The 18,018-nt window shown below is 36.4% G+C and overlaps 1 protein-coding gene across 1 annotated transcript in view; it reads right to left on the bottom strand.

The window, feature by feature from the left end:
• Positions 1-18,018, bottom strand: part of SLC9C1 (solute carrier family 9 member C1) — a 95,104-nt gene that overhangs the window by 71,631 nt on the left and 5,455 nt on the right. Inside the window, exons 4-6 of the mRNA XM_030836838.2 lie at positions 9,528-9,693; positions 6,605-6,733; positions 1,509-1,670 (exon numbers count right to left, since the gene is read on the bottom strand). Of these exons, the coding sequence (XP_030692698.2) occupies positions 1,509-1,670; positions 6,605-6,733; positions 9,528-9,693 (457 nt within the window). The remainder of the gene's footprint in view (positions 1-1,508; positions 1,671-6,604; positions 6,734-9,527; positions 9,694-18,018) is intronic.

The following is an 18,018-nucleotide window of genomic DNA, read 5'->3' on the forward strand; positions in this document are numbered from 1 at the left end:
TTATAACTTTTTGCTAATGTAAAGAGAATCAATTTTCATTATATTTTATAACTAGTTACTGCTGCTTTATAAGAATGCTATTTGACTTATTAATTTTTGTATATTTGCCTTATATCAAACTATTAAAGAACCTTGTTTTCTTAGTTTATTAATTAATTCTCTTGGGTGTTTCTATATAATCTAAAATGTTTTGTCTTAGTTTATTAATTAATTCTCTTGGGTGTTTCTATATAATCTAAAATGCTGTGACTAATGTAACCATTTTCTCCTTTAAAATGTATAAACGTCTTTCTTTTTTTCTTATTATATTAGCTAGAGCTTCCAGAACTTTTTTTTTTTTAACCTCTTTATTGGAGTATAATTGCTTTACAATGCTGTGTTAGTTTCTGCTTTATAACAAAGTGAATCAGCTACACGTATACTTATATCCCCATATCTCCTCCCTCTTGTGTCTCCCCCTCCCACCCTCCCTATCACACCCCTCTAGGTGGTCACAAAGCACCCAGCTTATCTCCCTGTGCTATGCAGCTGCTTCCCACTAGCTATCTATTTTACATTTGGTAGTATATATAAGTCCGTGCACTCTCTCACTTTGTCCCAGCTTCCCCTTCCCCTTCCCCACGTCCTCAAGTCCATTCTCTACATCTGTGTTTAATCACGAATATGAGGCTAGGCAACACTCTTATTCCTAAGTGTAATGGAAAGACATAGTGTAATTTGGGAAGTAAGTATTATCACACATGCCAACTCCAAATCATTTGTGGAGCTGTCTAAAGGGCTGGGTTGAAAGTGATTCTGAGGCTCTGTCAGGGAACAGTGATACGGCTAATTATCATTGCCTGCCATACTTCTTTGAGAAGGGAGTTGTGGTAAATGGATTAGTAATGTTGATAGAGTTTCTAATGTTTAGCCTTCCTTGATCTGTAACTTCTATTTTTATTTCCTTTTTGATTGAAGAGTTACCAAGAAAAGTTTTTTTAAATTTCAGGCAGTTAGAATGTTTATTTTTAAAGATCCTCCTTTTGAAGTTAACATTTAATTGCATTGTGGTTGAGCAATGTTTGAAATTTTATTGTAATGTTCTTCTAGTCTAGTTTATTTCTGTTAATGTCTATATGTCTATGTAAAGGATAAGTATTCTGTTTTGGAAGATAAAACTCTTTATATATCTTGTGAGCCAAGCATTTGAGTTTTTATTTAAATCTTTTTATAGCCATAGTCATTTTTTTGTCCCCTTGGTTATGAAATTATCTAGGAAAGGCATGTTAAAGTATCTCATTGTAATGATTTTGTCAAATTTCTCTTGTCATTTATAATTGTCTTTATATATCTTGGCACATTGTTTTCCATTGTATACATATTAATATTTTTAATCTCCTTTGATACATTGTTTTCAAAAATATTCCTTCTAGATCAGTTGAATGTTCTTTTTTGGCCTAAATATTTCCCATATCTTTATTTTCAATTTTTCTACATCATTTAATTTTAGGCATATCCCTCTTACTTACAAATATAAAAGATGAGGTATAGAATTGAAAGGTTGAGACTTATATGATTCACATCATCTCCAAAAACAGTAGACAACCACAATTGTACCAGTTTTGAAGTTAAAATTCCAAACAAGAGACTTTCTATACAATATGACCAAATTTTATCCATGATGCTATGAGCTGTAAGAAAGGGGAGTAAACAGGAAATAATTAATAGAACTTACTTGCTCTTAATTTTAAGTGATAATCTGGGTCAACTTTTCTTTTTGTCATTCTCTTTAAAAATAGCTCATAGTTTTTGGGGTAGATGTAGGGTATTTTCTTATTCCTAAATTGAAAGAGTTTCTTTTCAAATGTTAAAAGTCAGACACAAATTTGTAAAATTTGATCAGTTTAGTTTAAGAGCTTTTTTCAGTCCCCATTAGGGAATATATATTTATTCAGTGCCAAAATTGTAATACATTTTGGAAAAACAGTAATGAACAAGAAGTAGAAAGTCTCTAAACCCATGGAACTTATTTTCCAGGTCTAACATAATACACACAAAGAAATACAAAACAAGGAATGCCTCTGAGTCCCAGCTGAGTGAATTTCCTGTATTGTCTTGGCCTGCCAAACCGATCCAATTGGTTCCTTATTGTTGGGCATTTCATTGTTTCCAGTTTTTTCCCTGATAAGCAATGTTGCAGTGTGTATTTCTGTACATAATTATTTTGTAATTCTCTGATTACTTCCTTAGTCCCCAGAAGTGGAATTACTACACTAAAGGATAGTTGATCCTTTATCGATATTATTATATCTTGCCAAATTGCTTTCTACAGTCGTTATGATGCCCTCCCCAGGAAAACAGGAGACCTAAGCCCTTGATAGCCTTGATTGCCGGAATCAGGCATTTTCAGTGGGTGAGGAAGTCCTTCCCACCTTTACAGGGTGAGGAACAGAGGAGCAAAGTTTGAATTACAGATGAGAGTGGGTCTTGGGGTCAGGAAAGCCTGAAGGGTCAACTTCAACAGAATATGTGAAGAGCAAGAACAAAATCGAAACAAAGAATGGCCAACAGAAAACAGCAACAGCAACCACATCGAAAAACAAGGCTAAATTTGGGGAAGTAAATCCTAGAACTATGCTCTTAGATAGTAAAATGAAGGAGAAAGAATCCATTTATGAATCCTCAATCATGTCCACTGGTGGAGAGGGCACTGTTAAGAGTACTGAGGCTATTTAGATTCCTTCTCTACCTAGTCTCATTCCTATGGCTGAAAGGGAGCCACGGTTTCTAGATATGCCAAGCAGAAAGATTTAACATCCGTAGGGATAGTGTGAACTTGGGAGGAGAATTTCATGAATGACCCTCTAAGTCACATCCATTCTAGGTATGGAGTTGACCATGATGATAATTTTGGGAATCCAGCACCTCCTGTAAATGAAACATAGGCTGGAGGCCAACTCTGGTTTCAGAAAAATGCAGGGAACTGGAGTTAAAAGACCCAGTTTAAAAGTTGCTTTCCCCTTTAAGAAAGAAAAATAGCTCTTAATGAGTACAATATATGCTGAATGGATTTATTAGGTTAGGAAAAGCCTCAAAGCAAATCCATTATTTCTTATAATGTTCTTAAACTTCTAATATACAAATAGGAAAAGGTAAGAACCTCTGAGTGCAGTAACTTCTTGGTTTTCCCTATTATGAAATATGTGTTCACTTCAAAGATAGAGCACTACTGTTTAAATAATTACATGTTGTAAAATAATGATTACTATGAAAATTACTGTTTCACAGCTGTGTTAACTGATATAAATGAAATACCAGTAAAACTTATCAAGAACCTTTCTTAGGGGAAATTCTCCTATTAAAAATTCAGAGAAAGTCCTGATGTCGAAGAAAATAAGTTCACTTTTCTCTTCTTTCTACAGCAGACATTTGTAATAAAATGTTGTTACTATTATCATTTTAACAGTGATTACTTAAAAGTTTGTACTCCTCTGAAATCTAATCAAAAACAAAATTCTATTCCATTGATTATAGTCAAAATTTTGAGGCAAGCTCCACAAAAGCAAGGACTATTATGTTCATGGCTGAATCACCAGGGCCTAGAATAGGAGCTATCACATAGTACATATCAACAAGTAACTGTTGGATTAATGAATGAATTAACTTCTAAATCAGTACTCTTCTTTTTATTTTTCTTTTTTTTTTTTTTTTTGCTTCTCAGTGAATATCAAGAAAGTTCTTTTGATTAGATTGTAGATGTTGCCTCTGATAAAGTTCCCTGAAATTCTGTGATCAGTATTTACTATCTTAAATGGGACCTGGTAGAATACTAGATCAGGTATAGGGGCTGGGCTTGGATCCTTCTGACCAGCATGTATGACTACATTTTACATTTTTCAGTTTCCCCCAAGGGTGGCTCTTGAGTTTTTAAGATGCTTCTGAATATAAACATTTCTTTTTTGTTCACCTTATTCATCTTCAGGAAGCCCTTATCTGCAGCAAGTTTTATGGTAAAAACTCTCTAAGTGCTGTATGGTGTCACCTCGTTTTGTATTCTGGATTTTGGAAAAGGTTGTATGTAGGTAGTTGGTTTGGTTTTCTTATACACCACAGATGGCATATATGAAGAATTTAAAGAGAATGTACCTTCCTGTGCTAAACTGGGGTTCCAGTTGATGTTCCAAGCTGCCATGGCCTGGGTAAAATAATTGGATACAGAACAATGCTGAAAGCAAGTGCTTCTTATGCACAAGTAGGGTAATTAATTGTCCACCACTTGAACCAGCTCCCTAGAGGAAGACATGAGAGGGGTGATTCTTTTTGGAAAAGAATAGTCAGTAATCAAAACAGTATGGTATATACCAGTACTGTACCATTTTGATTACTGTAGCTTTGTAGTATAGTCTGAGGTCAGGGAGCCTGATTCCTCCAGCTCTGTTTTTCTTTCTCAAGTTTGCTTTTGAGTCTTTTGTGTTTCCATACAAATTAAAAAATTTTTTGTTCTAGTTCTGTGAAAAATGCTATTGGTAATTTGATAGGAATTGCCTTGACTCCGTAGATTGCCTTTTGGTAGTATAGTCATTTTGACAATATTTATTCTTCCAATCCAAGAACATGTATATCTTTCCATCTGTTTGTGTCATCTTTGATTTCTTTCATCAGCGTCTTACAGTTTTCAGAGCACAGGTCTTTTGTCACCGTAGGTAGGTTTATTCCTAGGTATTTTATCTTTTTTGATGTGGTGGTAAATGAGATTGTTTCCTTAATTTCCCTTTTTGATCTTTCATTGTTAGTGTATAGAAATTCAACAGATTTCTGTGTATTAGCTTTGTATCCTGCAACTTTACCAAATTCATTGATGAGCTCTAGTAGTTTTATGGTAGTGTCTTTAGGATTTTCTGTGTATAGTATCATGTCATCTGTGAACAGTGACAGTTTTACTTCTTCTTTTCCAATTTGGATCCCTTTTAATTCTTTTTTTTTTTTTTTTTGTCCTCTGATTTCTGTGTCTAGGGCTTCCAAAACCATGATGAATAAAAATGGGGACAGCAGACATCCTTGTCTTGTTCCTGATCACAGAGGAAATGCTTTCAGTTTTTCACTATTGAATGTGATGTTAGCTGTGTGTTTGTCATATATGGCCTTTATTATATTGAGGTAGGTTCCCTCTACACTCACTTTCTGGAAAGATTTTATCATAAATGGATGTTGAATTTTATCAAAAGCTTTTTCTACATCTATTGAGATGATCATATGGATTTTATTCTTCAATTTGTTAATGTGGTGTATCACATGGATTGGTTTGCAGATACTGAAAAATCCTTGCAACCCTGGAATAAATCCCACTTGATCATGGGGTATGATCCTTTTAATGTATTGCTGGATTTGGATTGCTAGTGTTTTGTGGAGGATTTTTGCATCTATGTTCATCAGTGATATTGAGTGATATTGGCCTGTAATTTTCTTTCTTTTTTTTTTGTATCTTTGTCTGGTTTTGGTATGAGAGTGATGGTGACCTCATAGAATGAGTTTGGAAGTGTTCTTTCCTCTGCAATTTTTTGGAATAGTTTCAGAAGAATAGGTATTAATTCTTCTCTAAATGTTTGGTAGAATTCCCCTGTGAAGCCATCTGGTCCTGGTCCTTTGTTTGTTGGGAGTTTTTGAAATCACAGATTCAATTTCAGTGCTTGTAATTAGTCTGTTCATATTTTCTATTTCTTCCTGGTTTGGTCTTGGGAGATTGTACCTTTCTAAAAAATTGTCCATTTCTTCTAGGGGTCCATTTTAGTGGCATATAGTTGCCTATAGTAGTCTCCTATGGTCCTTTGTATTTCTGTGGTGTTGATTGTAACTTCTCCTTTTTAATTTCTAATTTTATTGAGACTACACTCTGAGCACCACTGAAAGTATGGGGAAGGGACATATAAGATGCTCATGGGAGTGCTGGTAACTGTATTTCTGGTCCTGAGTGATAATTACTCATCTGTATACTTTATGAATACTTTATAATCACTCATTATAGTGTGCATATATCATTTATTTCATACACACAAATGCACACATACACATATGATAGAGGAAATAAAATACTTATTGTTCAGGGCTATCTGAATGTGGTAAATGAGCTTCCAGGCATATTACAGTCTCTTTGCTTACAAGCACTGCGCTCAGGCCTTGTAGATGGCTGTATAACTCACATTTCCTCCCTGAGCTGACAGCTTTCTGTATTGCCTGCAGGGAGATAGTCCCAGGGCGAAGGGAAGGGAAGCCACCTCCTCTCGCCACTGGTGGATGCACTACTTGGCTTATCTTTTGAGTTCATCTTCAACGCATAAAAAACAACATCCCTCATTCTTGTTATCAAGCATTCTGATTCAGCCTAGGCCTGTGGAATGTTGCTTCTATATGCATCCTCGTGAAAAGTCCCAACTCAGCCTCACAACAAAACTACAACGGATATTAAATAAGGGATGTGTGGTAGTGCTTTGTAAAGAGTAAATCATTATACTAATACAATTATGTTTGTATAAGCATAACTTATGGTAAGGTGTTACAAAATCCATGTAAACTTTCAGAAAATACAGGATTCTAATTTTAAGAAATTAAGAAAAAAATAAGTCCTTACCTAAGGAATAGTTTACTTTTTTTTGCAAGCCAAAGTTAATATCCATAATACTAGTAAACACTATTAAAGACACTATAGAGGTCATCAGACTTTCTCCATTAATTAAATTGACGAGGCCTCTAGAAAGACCTGCAGAAGGAAAAATATTTTTTTAAGGCGGGAAAAACTTCATCAATGTTGAAGAATAAAATTTTATCAACAATTAGAAGGATATTCAGCTATGTATTTATATCACATACTTTTCCTACATACTTAAGTATACTTTAGTCATGTTTGTAAACTCCCTTCAAGGAAATTTCATTATGTATCAACTACAAGTTAAGTCTAGATCACCGTGATTAGTTACCAAATTAATTGTGGTTGATTATAGTTTATGTAAGTAAGATAATCAACTAGAGCTCTCATTCCTTGTTTCAAAGCACAGATGAAAACATAAAATTTATTACTTTTAATTCTGAGACTTGGCTTATATAAATACATACATCATGCATTTAAGACAAGAAAAACTGATGGTGGAGGAATAAAGTATATTTATAAACTAAGGCTTTATACCACGGTACCCAATCAAAGTATTAAGGCAATTGTCCTGATAATCACACTATAATTAGACATTGTCTGACTTTCTCATACATCACTTTCGATGGTTTTAGAAATCAAGCTCCATTAATGGAGAGCACCCTGATATAATCTACTTCCATCCTCATCCTCCTCTATTTATGATGATATTCTAAGTTTAGATATCCATCAATTATCATTTTTCTTTGCTATTCAATGTGCCTGTAGGGGAAAACTATAACTTTGAGCACCTTTAATGGTTTTCAAAATGTCCATAGAAAGGAAATATTATTAAGGAAATGGTAAAAGCCCTCCCTGTGAACCAACCACTCTATAGTTGTGATCACAATCTAATACAGTAAGTATGCTGTTGGAAGAGAAGAAAAGCCAAGGCAGTCTGTTCCTGTGGAAGTTCAATTGCCTTGATGGTCCAATTCTTCACCTCTCCCTTCATCCAGGCCCTCTGCTGTAAGAAGTTGCAGTTTCTCTCACCAAAGAGTTCTGATTTTTAAATTTAAAAAAAATATTATTTTTTAATGAGACTTGATGAAAGCAGAGGCTTGAGGAAGATTTCTGCTTCCTCTCTCTTGGATCCCTGCCACCACCATGGCAGCATTCCCTGGCTACCCTTCTGGAGGAATGTGAGAAATACATGGAAGAAAGGTGAATCTTCCTAGTTGAGGCCATCCTAGATCACTTAGTCCCCAAATGACCCTCCAGCTGACTGGAGATTCATTAGTAAGCCTAGCCACAATCAGTGGAGCCCAGCCTATGCCATCAGGGAGAGTGGGAGGGAAGGAGACGCAAGAGGGAAGAGATATGGGAACATATGTATATGTATAACTGATTCACTTTGTTATAAAGCAGAAACTAACACACCATTGTAAAGCAATTATACTCCAATAAAGATGTTTAAAAATATATATATATATATATAATTGTAGTTTTAAGCCACTATGTTTTGGTGGTGGCTTTTTAGTCAAAAACAAAGACAAAGACAAACCCTAACTGACACTGTTGTATAACTATTCCATTTTAGAAAATGGGGCTATAACAAAATGTGAGTATTTAGAAATAAATAACAGACAAGGAACATAAGAGAAGTCAGTGGACCCTAAAAAGCTCAAAACAATGTGAATGTATTCATGTACTCCAGACATTGGCCTGGGCAGATTTTATTTTTGAGAATAAAGTAAAAAATATATAAAAGTCTTGCTTTGAAAACTCAGACAAAAATGTTGCCAAGAGAAAGATACTTCATTTAAAAAAATTTTTTTTAAGATGCAAATTGAGGAGAAAAATAAAATTCCAAAAGTAACGACAAGATGGCCAAAGTTTATGAGAACAACCTTGTAACTCAACCCAAAGAAATTATTTAAATTCAACAATGGTAAGCCAGGAAGTCAGTGGAATAAGTAACTAGATTCCAATTAAGAGGAGTATGGAATTCTCTCAGGTAGCATAGAACTCTTCCAAATCTTTTGAGTAGGAAAGGGCCTGACATTGACAGAGTCTCATAGAAGCAGGGTTGAGGGACAGACAAATCTCCTTGTCTTAAAGATATGGCTTATCTTTATTCACATAGGTACAATTGAGGTTTCTGCACTACTCTGTTTCTACTTGCCTCAGAGAGCTCTTTCCTTTTCAAGTGGCCATAAAAAGTATGTGTGTGTGTATGTGCATGTATGTGCCATATTAAAATTATACTTTAATTCTACTTTAAAGCAAATGTTTTTGTTCTCATTACTAAAAAATAGCTGAGGGAATACAAATTAGGTAATTTTTTTTTTGAATGAGGCTCTTGGATTTTTTTCTGGATTACATTGACTTGATATTTTATACTTCTAAATATAGATTTCTTTCTCCTAAAATAGTACACACTGTATCATTAATGATTTTATTGTTTTTGACTTTTTAGGCTTTTGGTCTTAATGGTGACAAACACTCCAACGACTTTTTCTTTCTTTTTTTTTTTTTTTTTTTACCAATAGCATTATCTTAATGACAGTGTTTTCAACAGAAAAGGGGTTTTGGGCAATAGAAATGTCACCGCAATGTACATGCAATATTGTGATTCTCCCAGAACTACCCTGTTGGCTCAGGATAGAAGCATGTATAAAGTCAAGGATTACAAATAATCCCCTGCCCTATTCCACAACTGAATGTAAGACTTAAAATACTAAGTAAGCCCATCACTGGCATTTCCTTCTTTTCTAAGCATCACCACCTGAATCTCTATGCTCAATCCCCAATGTCCCAGCACCCCACTTCACATAGTGAAAAGCTATAGTGAACAAAAGATCTTAAAACTAGACAGTTTAAGCATGGAATATATTTTAAATATAGGAAAAGAGAAAAATATACTTACCCAGGTCTTTTATAGAAGATGAAGTCAGCATAGGATCTGAACTCACAAGGATAGCTGAAAATAATAACCATGTGGTGGTTTTCAAAACTAATTTATTCACAGATGCCAAATACCAAAGAATTAAGGTATAATTAATCAAAAAGCCAGGAATTGTAATTAAAAGTATCTGCAAAGAAATTTTACAGATAGAAAAATCAGATGGCATTTGTATTCCATTTTTAAATGCAGATAATCAGGATACTGGAGATGTAGAATCACATGCAATCCATTAAAGGGAAATTTTAAATTATCTTATTTAACAACTATGTGATTGCAACTCTGGAAATAAGGAACAAATATTGCAATGAGATTCTTAGGACCTAAGAAATACCAGTTACAGGAAATACCACATTATAGTTAAAAAGGAACTTTTATACAATCTACTACATATAAAATAGATAAACAACAAGGTCCTACTCTAAAGCACAGGGAACTATATTCAATATCCTGTAATAAACCATAATGGAAAAAAAATGAACTTTTAATTTTCTTGATAAGGCCACTGAATATAGATGTATATGTGTGAAGGTATATACATACATACCATATATATATATATAATATATATATATATATACACATTTAACAATGCATAAAAACTGAGACATAGCCTATTAACATAGAAAAAAGAACACAAATTTAGAAAGAAGTTACAAAAGAGGGGAAAAAAGAGAAAACAAAATAATAGAAGGAATGTATAGAAAGGGCAGAGGACCAGAAAAAAGATGGGAAGGGGCATTCTGTTATTCTACAACTGGATCCTGGCCTTCTGCCTTCCCACCATTGTCTTCTACTTTCTCCTATTCTACCTGTGGTGGTTATCTAGCAAGATTTTATTACCAAATGCACTTGGGAAAATGTGGTGATTGTGCCTTAAAGTACCTATGAGAATTCACAACTACACCCTCATGTTCACTGTAGCATTATTTACAATAGCCAAAACATGGAAGCAAGCTAAATGTCCATCTATGGATGAATGGATAAGGAAAATGTGGTATCTATATAGAATATTATTCAGCCATAAGAAAAAGAAAGAAATCTTGCCATTTGCCACAATGTGGGTGGATCTTGAGGGCATATACTAAGTGAAATAAGTCATACAGAGAAAGACAAATATCATATGATCTCACTTACTTATATGTGGAATCTAAAAAAACAAAAAACTAAATTCATAGATATGGAGAACAGAGGCGGGCAGTGGGGTGGGGTGGGGGGTTGGAGGTGTGAAATGGGTAAAAGGGGTCAAAAGATACCAATTTCCAGTTATAAAACAAATGAAGCATAGGGATGCAATATACAGTATGGTGACTATAGTTAACAACAATAGTGTATTTCATATTCGAAATTTGCTAAGAAGGTAGGTCTTAAAAGTTCTTATCACAAGAAAAATGATTTGTAACTATGTGCGGTGATGGATGTTAACTAGACTTATTTTGGTGAGCATTCTGAAATATATACAAATATCAAATCATTATGTTGCACACCTGAAACTAAATAATGTTATATGTCAATTATATTTCAATTTAAAAATAAAATGAAATAAAAATGGATAACTAAGAATTTCATAATGATGTTGAAAAATGCTCTTACTGCCAATATAAAATTAAAAACAGCAATATCATACATCCTTAATTATATCCTTAGAATTTCAATGAGTAAAATTAAAGACATGCATCATTTTGGAACTTTCCATAGAGATTACTAATATATCCTCCAAAAAGTTTTACCAACAAACACAGCCACCAGCAGTGTACTAATCATTCCCATTTAAAACAATTCGCCAGAGAAGTAAAATCAAATAAAATCCCCAGGTTCCTGTCTCAACTTTTGCTACATCAAGAAAAATGAAAAAGCACAAGTTCTTACCCCCTTATTTATTACACATTTATTCACTACCTACTATGCAATGAGGCATTGCAATAGGCACTGGAGAAAGACATACCTAATGCAGTTAATGAAAAAGAGAATTCAGAAGAGCTAAAATATTAAAAGCTATCTTCCTTCTGATTATTTTAGTCTTTTGTCTGTACAGGGACATTCTTGCGGAGAGTTAGGGTCCAGTTGGGAAATAACTGGACTCTGACTCAGGAGGCCCGGGTGCTAGTCCTGAGTGATTTTGGTTGTCACTTAATCAGACATTTCTAACCCAATCTTAAAATTGACAGAACAATGACAGAGTGCTTATACGGCATTACTGAGGCCTGACACTATTGAGAAGGAGTCTTTGGTAGATAAAGCTTGATAACAGCATCAGAATGGTGAAAGAAAATCAAGGTCCCCTAGGTAATTTACCTCTAGGGTGGCTGAATTCTCAATTTAAGGTTATGGTGGTCAAGGGAGTTGTATTACTAACTCCTGTTCAAAGGAACAAATTAAAATGAGGCTTTGAGACAAGAGGATTGAGGGTCAGGATATCCAAATCTTTGTTCTTCCACCAAATAGCTGTTGATACCTCAATAAATCACATGGTATATTGTTTGCAAAAATGGCTGCAGTAATTCTGCTCCCTGAATCCACACCATTGGGTAGCTATCTTCCATACTGACTGAACAGGAGCAAACCTGATGTAACTAGAGACTTAAAAAGTGGGGAGAGGGAAGTGTGGAGGGGCAATATAGGGGTAGAAGATTAAAAGATACAAACTATTATGCATAAAATAAGCTACAATGATATATCGTACAACACAGGGAATATAGCCAATATTTTATAATAACTATAAATGGAGTATAACTTTAAAAAGTTGGGAATCACCATATTGTACACCAGTAACTTAGAAAATGTTATACACCAACTATACTTCAATAAAAATTTTCTCTTAAAAAGCACTAGTAAATTCAAGTTTGCCCTCTCCCACTGATGTTTGAGACTCTGAAATCACCATGTGAAGAAGCCTGGAATAATTGCCTGGATAATGAGATACATGTACAGTGACACTCATTGCCTATAGCCAATATTAACAGTACCAACCAAAAGACATATGAGCAGAGCCATCTAGCTCATCCTACCTCAGCTGACCCCCCAGTTGAACAGAGACTCAGGAGATGGCTTGACAGGGAACACTAGAACCAGCTCAAACTAGTATTATATCTCTATTCTTTTCAATTTCATTTTTTTATAATTTGTCTGAATTTAATTTGCCTGGACTCTGTTTCAAGTGTAAGTTATTTTAATAGTTTTGATTCTAATGTATTTTAGGTAACAGCTTTATACTTGCAAAACTGTATTGATTACTTTGAAAGAAATGCACATCCTGCTTATAATCTAGAGTATTTTTTCTCAAGGTCTTTCCTGGAGGGGTTCAAATATCACATGATTAGAAAATAATCATAATAGCTTGTGAATTAGGATTATTGCTGTTTCTGTGAGTAGTCTTCTCTGTGCTGTTCTTTTATGTGTGTGTGTGGGAAATTTTAGAAGGTGGGTATTTAAAACACAACTTTTATCAGTAATTTCCTTTTACTGGACCTAGTATATTTAATAATAGCTTTCTTATAGTATCAGAGTTAAAATCATAAGTGGCGTTAAGTTTTGCCAGTCAGATTTTTTTGTTAATTTTTTCCTCCATAATTTCTTTCTTGAGTCTTCAACATGCTAGACAATTGAAAAGATATAGTTTATTCACTAAAATGTAGAGCTGAATTTACTTTTCCCACACTTTATACTTTTTCCTTGTTTACTTTGTTTTACAATTTGGAGCAAAGTTTTAAAATTTTTGAATATAGAGGGCAGTGGCAAAGACGTGGGGGGCGCGGTGCATAAAAGACCTCGAGCTTACCTTCTCCCACTGGCACATCAAAATTACAACTATTTACAGAGTAGCTTTTGTTGAGAAAGACCAGAAGACTAGCAGAAATGATCTTCTACAACTAACTATATAAAGAACAAACCATGACAACCCAAGTGCCCATCAACAGGTAAATGGATAAAGAAGATGTGGTATATGTATTCCATAGACTATTACTCAGCCATAAAAAGAATGGAAGGCACCTATGCTCACCACTATACAACCAATGCAAAAAAGAATGAAATTCTGCCATTTGCAGCAATGTGGATGGACTTAGAAAATATTATGCTTAGTGAAATAAGCCAGACAAAGACCAATACTGTCTGATATCATTTATATGGGGAATCTAAAAAAATTAATACAAATGAATGTATATGCAAAACAGAAACAGACTCATAGACATAGAAAACAAATTAGTGGTTACCAAAGGGAGAAGGGACAAATTAAGTATATGGGATTAACAGACACAAACTAGCATGTATAAAATAGTATAGTACAAGGAATTATAGTCATTATCTTATAATAACTTATAATGGAGTATGTTCTCCAAAAATACTGAATCACACTACATTGTAAACCTGAAACTAATATAATATTTTAAATATTTTAAATCAGCTATACTTCAAAAAAAAAAAAAACACAAAAAAACAAACCATGAGATGTGTAGAAGGGCCAGAGACACGGTATAGTCAAAATCCATACCCACAGTGAGTGAGCCTCAACTAGGAGGATGATAATTACAATTGCAGAGACTCTCCCTAAGGAGCAAGGGGTCCAGGCCCTGCATCAGCCTCCCCAGCCTGGGGGTACTGCACCATGAAGATGATTCCTCTAGAACATTTGGCTTTGAAGGCCAGCAGGGCTTTCTTTTGGGAGAGCCAGATGGCTGTGGGAAATAGATACTCCCCTCTTACAGGGCACACCCAAAATCTCAGATGCTCTGGGACCCAGGGCAGAGGGAGTGATCTGAAAGGAGTCTGGGTCAGACCCACCTGCTGATCTCGGAGCGCCTCTCAGAAAGGAAGGATGCAACCGGAGCTCACCTTGGGAAAGTACTGGGACGCCTCAGGCCAAGCAGCTACCTGGGTGAGAATATAGCCCCACCCACCAGCAGGCCAATTGCCTTAACATTCTCTGAGTGTACAACTATCCTGGGACACAGCCCTGTCCATCAAAAGGCCTAGGATCCAACCCCACACACCAATGCACTGGCACTAGTCCTGGGATCCCCTGCATATCCACAGCCATCTGTAAGGACCTGGCTCTGCCCACCATCAAGCTGGCACTAGCCCCTGGACAAGCCACACCCACCGACGGGCTGGCACTAGCCCCAGGACAACTCAGGCCCCAGCTCTGCCCACCAGCAGGCCAACACACCAATTCCAGGACCCTCAGGGCCCTGCAGCCAGAGAACCTAGGCCACAGCTCCACTCACCAGTGGGCTGGCACTAGCCCCAGGACTCATCCTCATCCACCAGTGGGTGGACATGAGCCCAGGGGCCACCAGAGCACCAAAGCCATCCAGATCAGCAGGACAGCACTTGCTCCAGGACCCCCTAGACCATGGCCCTGCCCATCAGTAGGCCAACACCAGTTCTGGGACCCAACCACCAAGCCCGTCAGCAAGCTGACACCAGCTCTGAGATATCTTTGACCCCTCAGCTCCCCACCCCTGGGTTCAGCCCTACTCACCAACAGGCCAACATGAACTCTGGGGTACTCCAGACTCTGTAATCAGCTGTGTCAGGAACTGGGCCCACCCACCAGCAGCAGACACTAGACCCAGGATACCAGGTCCCAAAACCACCCACTCCAGAACCCAGCTCTGCCCACCAGTGGGCCAACCCTAGCCCCAGGACCACCCAGGGCTCTCCAGGCAGCTGCCTGGCCCTGCCCACCAGCAGCTGACAGCACCCACACAAGGCAGAACCTGGCAACCAACTGGACTGGGTGTCAGCCACATCTACCAGAATGCACACAGTGGTCATCCTCCTTCAACAGAAGGACCCACAAAGCCCACATAGGAAGAACTCCTAGAGGATACAACTCTGGTGATGAGAGGAGAGTATGTTGCTGGGTCACAGAGGACTTCTAAAAAAGACCACTTCTCCAAGGTTGGACAATGTAACTAACTTACCAGATACATATAAATAAAACAGCAAATTAGGCAGAATGAAGCAGCAGAGGAATATGTTCCAAATGAAGGAAGAAGATAAAACCCCAGAAGAACTAAGTGAAGTGGAGATAAGCAACCTACCTGATAAAGAGTTCAAGGTAATGATCATAAAGTTAAAGCAAGAATATTAAAAGCAGCAAGGGAGGGGCTTCCCTGGTGGCGCAGTGGTTGAGAGTCCGCCTGCCGATGCAGGGGACACGGGTTCGTGTCCCGGTCCGGGAAGATCCCACATGCCGCGGAGCGGCTAGGCCCGTGAGCCATGGCCACTGAGCCTGCGCGTCCAGAGCCTGTGCTCCGCAACGGGAAAGGCCACAACAGTGAGAGGCCTGCGTACAAGGAAATTCCCAAAAGACAGTCAGCAGACTTTTCAGCAGAAACTCTGCAGGCCAGAAAGGAGTGGCATGATATATTTAAAGTGATAAGAGAGAAAAACCTAGAAACAAGACTACTCTACCCAGCAAGGCTTTAATTAAAGTTTGATGGAGAGATGAAAAGTTTTATAGAAAAGCAAAAGCTAAAAAAGTCCAGCACCACCAAACCAGCTTTACAAGGAATGTTAAATGTACTTCTCTAAGTGAAAAGGAAAAGGCTACAACTAGAAATATGAAAATTATGAAAGGAAAAATCTCATTGGTAAAGGCAAATATACAGTAAAGGTAGTAGATCAACCACTTAAAAGCTGGTAGGAAGGTAGAAAGACCAAAGTAGTAAAATCATCTATATCAACAATAAGCAGTAAAGGGGTACATAAAGCAAAAATATGTAAAATATGATGTCAAAAACAGTAAATGTGAGGGGGGGAATAAAAATGCAGGGTTGTTGAAATGCATCTGAGCTTAAGAGATCAGCAACATGCATCAATGGAACAGAATGGAAAGCCCAGAAATGAACCCACACTTATATAGGCAATTAATCTACGACAAAGGAGGGAGAAATATACAATTTGGGAAAGGCAGCCTCTTCAAAAAATGGTGTTGAGAAAACTGAATAGCTACATGCAAAATAATTAAACTGTACTACTCTCTCACATCCTGCACAAAAATAAATTCAAAATGGATTAAAGACTTAAATGTAAGACCTGAAAAACTTCTAGAAGAAAACATAGGTAGTAAGATCTTTGTTATCAGTCTTAGTAACGTTTTTTTTGGCTATGTCTCTTTGGGCAAGGGAAACAAAAGCAAAAATAAATAAATGGGACTACATGAAACTAGAAAGCTTTTGCATAGTGAAGGAAAGAAACTCTCAACAAAACAAAAAGATCACCTACTGAATGGGAGAAGATATTTGCAAACAATATATTGAATAAGGGGTTAAGATCCAAAATGTACAAAGAGATCATAATACTTAACATCAAAAACAAACAAACAAACCTATTAAGTAATGGGCAGAGGATCTGAATAGAACATTCTTTGAACATTTTTCCAAAGAAAACAGAAAAATGGCCAATAGGCATATGAAAATGTGTTCAACATCACTAATCATCAGGGAAATGCAAATCCCTGATTTCGACAATGAGATATCGCCTCACGTCTGTCAGAATGGCTATTATCAAAAAGACAACAAATAAGTTTTAGAGAGGATGTAGAGAAAAGGGAAACCTCATGCACCATTCATGGGAATGTAAATTGGTGCAGTCACTATGGAAAACGGTATGGAGATTCCTCAAAAAATTAAAAATAGAACTACCTATCATCTGGCAATTCCACTTTTGGGTATTTACACAAAGCAAATGAAAATGCTCATTCAAAAATATATGTGCACTCTATGTTCATTGCAGCATTATTTACAATAGCCAAGGTATGGAAGCAACCTAAATGTTCATCGATAGATGGATAAAGAAGATGCGGTTTATATATGTGTGTGTGTATATATATATATATATATATATACACACAAACAACACACAGACACACAATGGAATATTACTCAACCACAAAAGAATGGAATCTTGCCATCTGTGGCAAGAACTAACTGAACAAATGTAACAAAACAGAAACAGATTTATATAGATATAGAGAACAAACAGGTAGCCACCTGGAGAGGGGTTGGGAGAAGGAAAGAAATAGGTGAGGGAGATTAAGACGTACAAACTTCCAGTTGCAAAATAAATGATTCACAGGTATGAAATGTACAGTGTGGGTAATATAGGCAATAACTAGTTAACATCTTTGTACGGTGGCATATTGTAACTAGACATTGTGATGATCATTTTGAAAAGTATATAAATATCAAACTACTGTGTTGTGTAACAGGAACTAACACAGTGGTATAGGTCAATTATACTTCAAAAATAAACAAACAAGCAACCAAACTCATAGAAAAGGAGATCAGATTTGTGGTTACCAGAGGCAGGGTGGGAGGGGGTGTGAGAGGGAGAATTGGATGAAGGCAGTCCAGAGGTACAAAACTTTCAATTATAAAATAAATAAGTAGTAGGGATGTGATGTACAACAATATGATGAATATAATGAACACTGCTGTATGTTACACAC

The sequence above is a fragment of the Globicephala melas genome, chromosome 4 (assembly GCF_963455315.2).
Source record: "Globicephala melas chromosome 4, mGloMel1.2, whole genome shotgun sequence".
Classification (NCBI taxonomy): Eukaryota; Metazoa; Chordata; class Mammalia; order Artiodactyla; family Delphinidae; genus Globicephala; species Globicephala melas.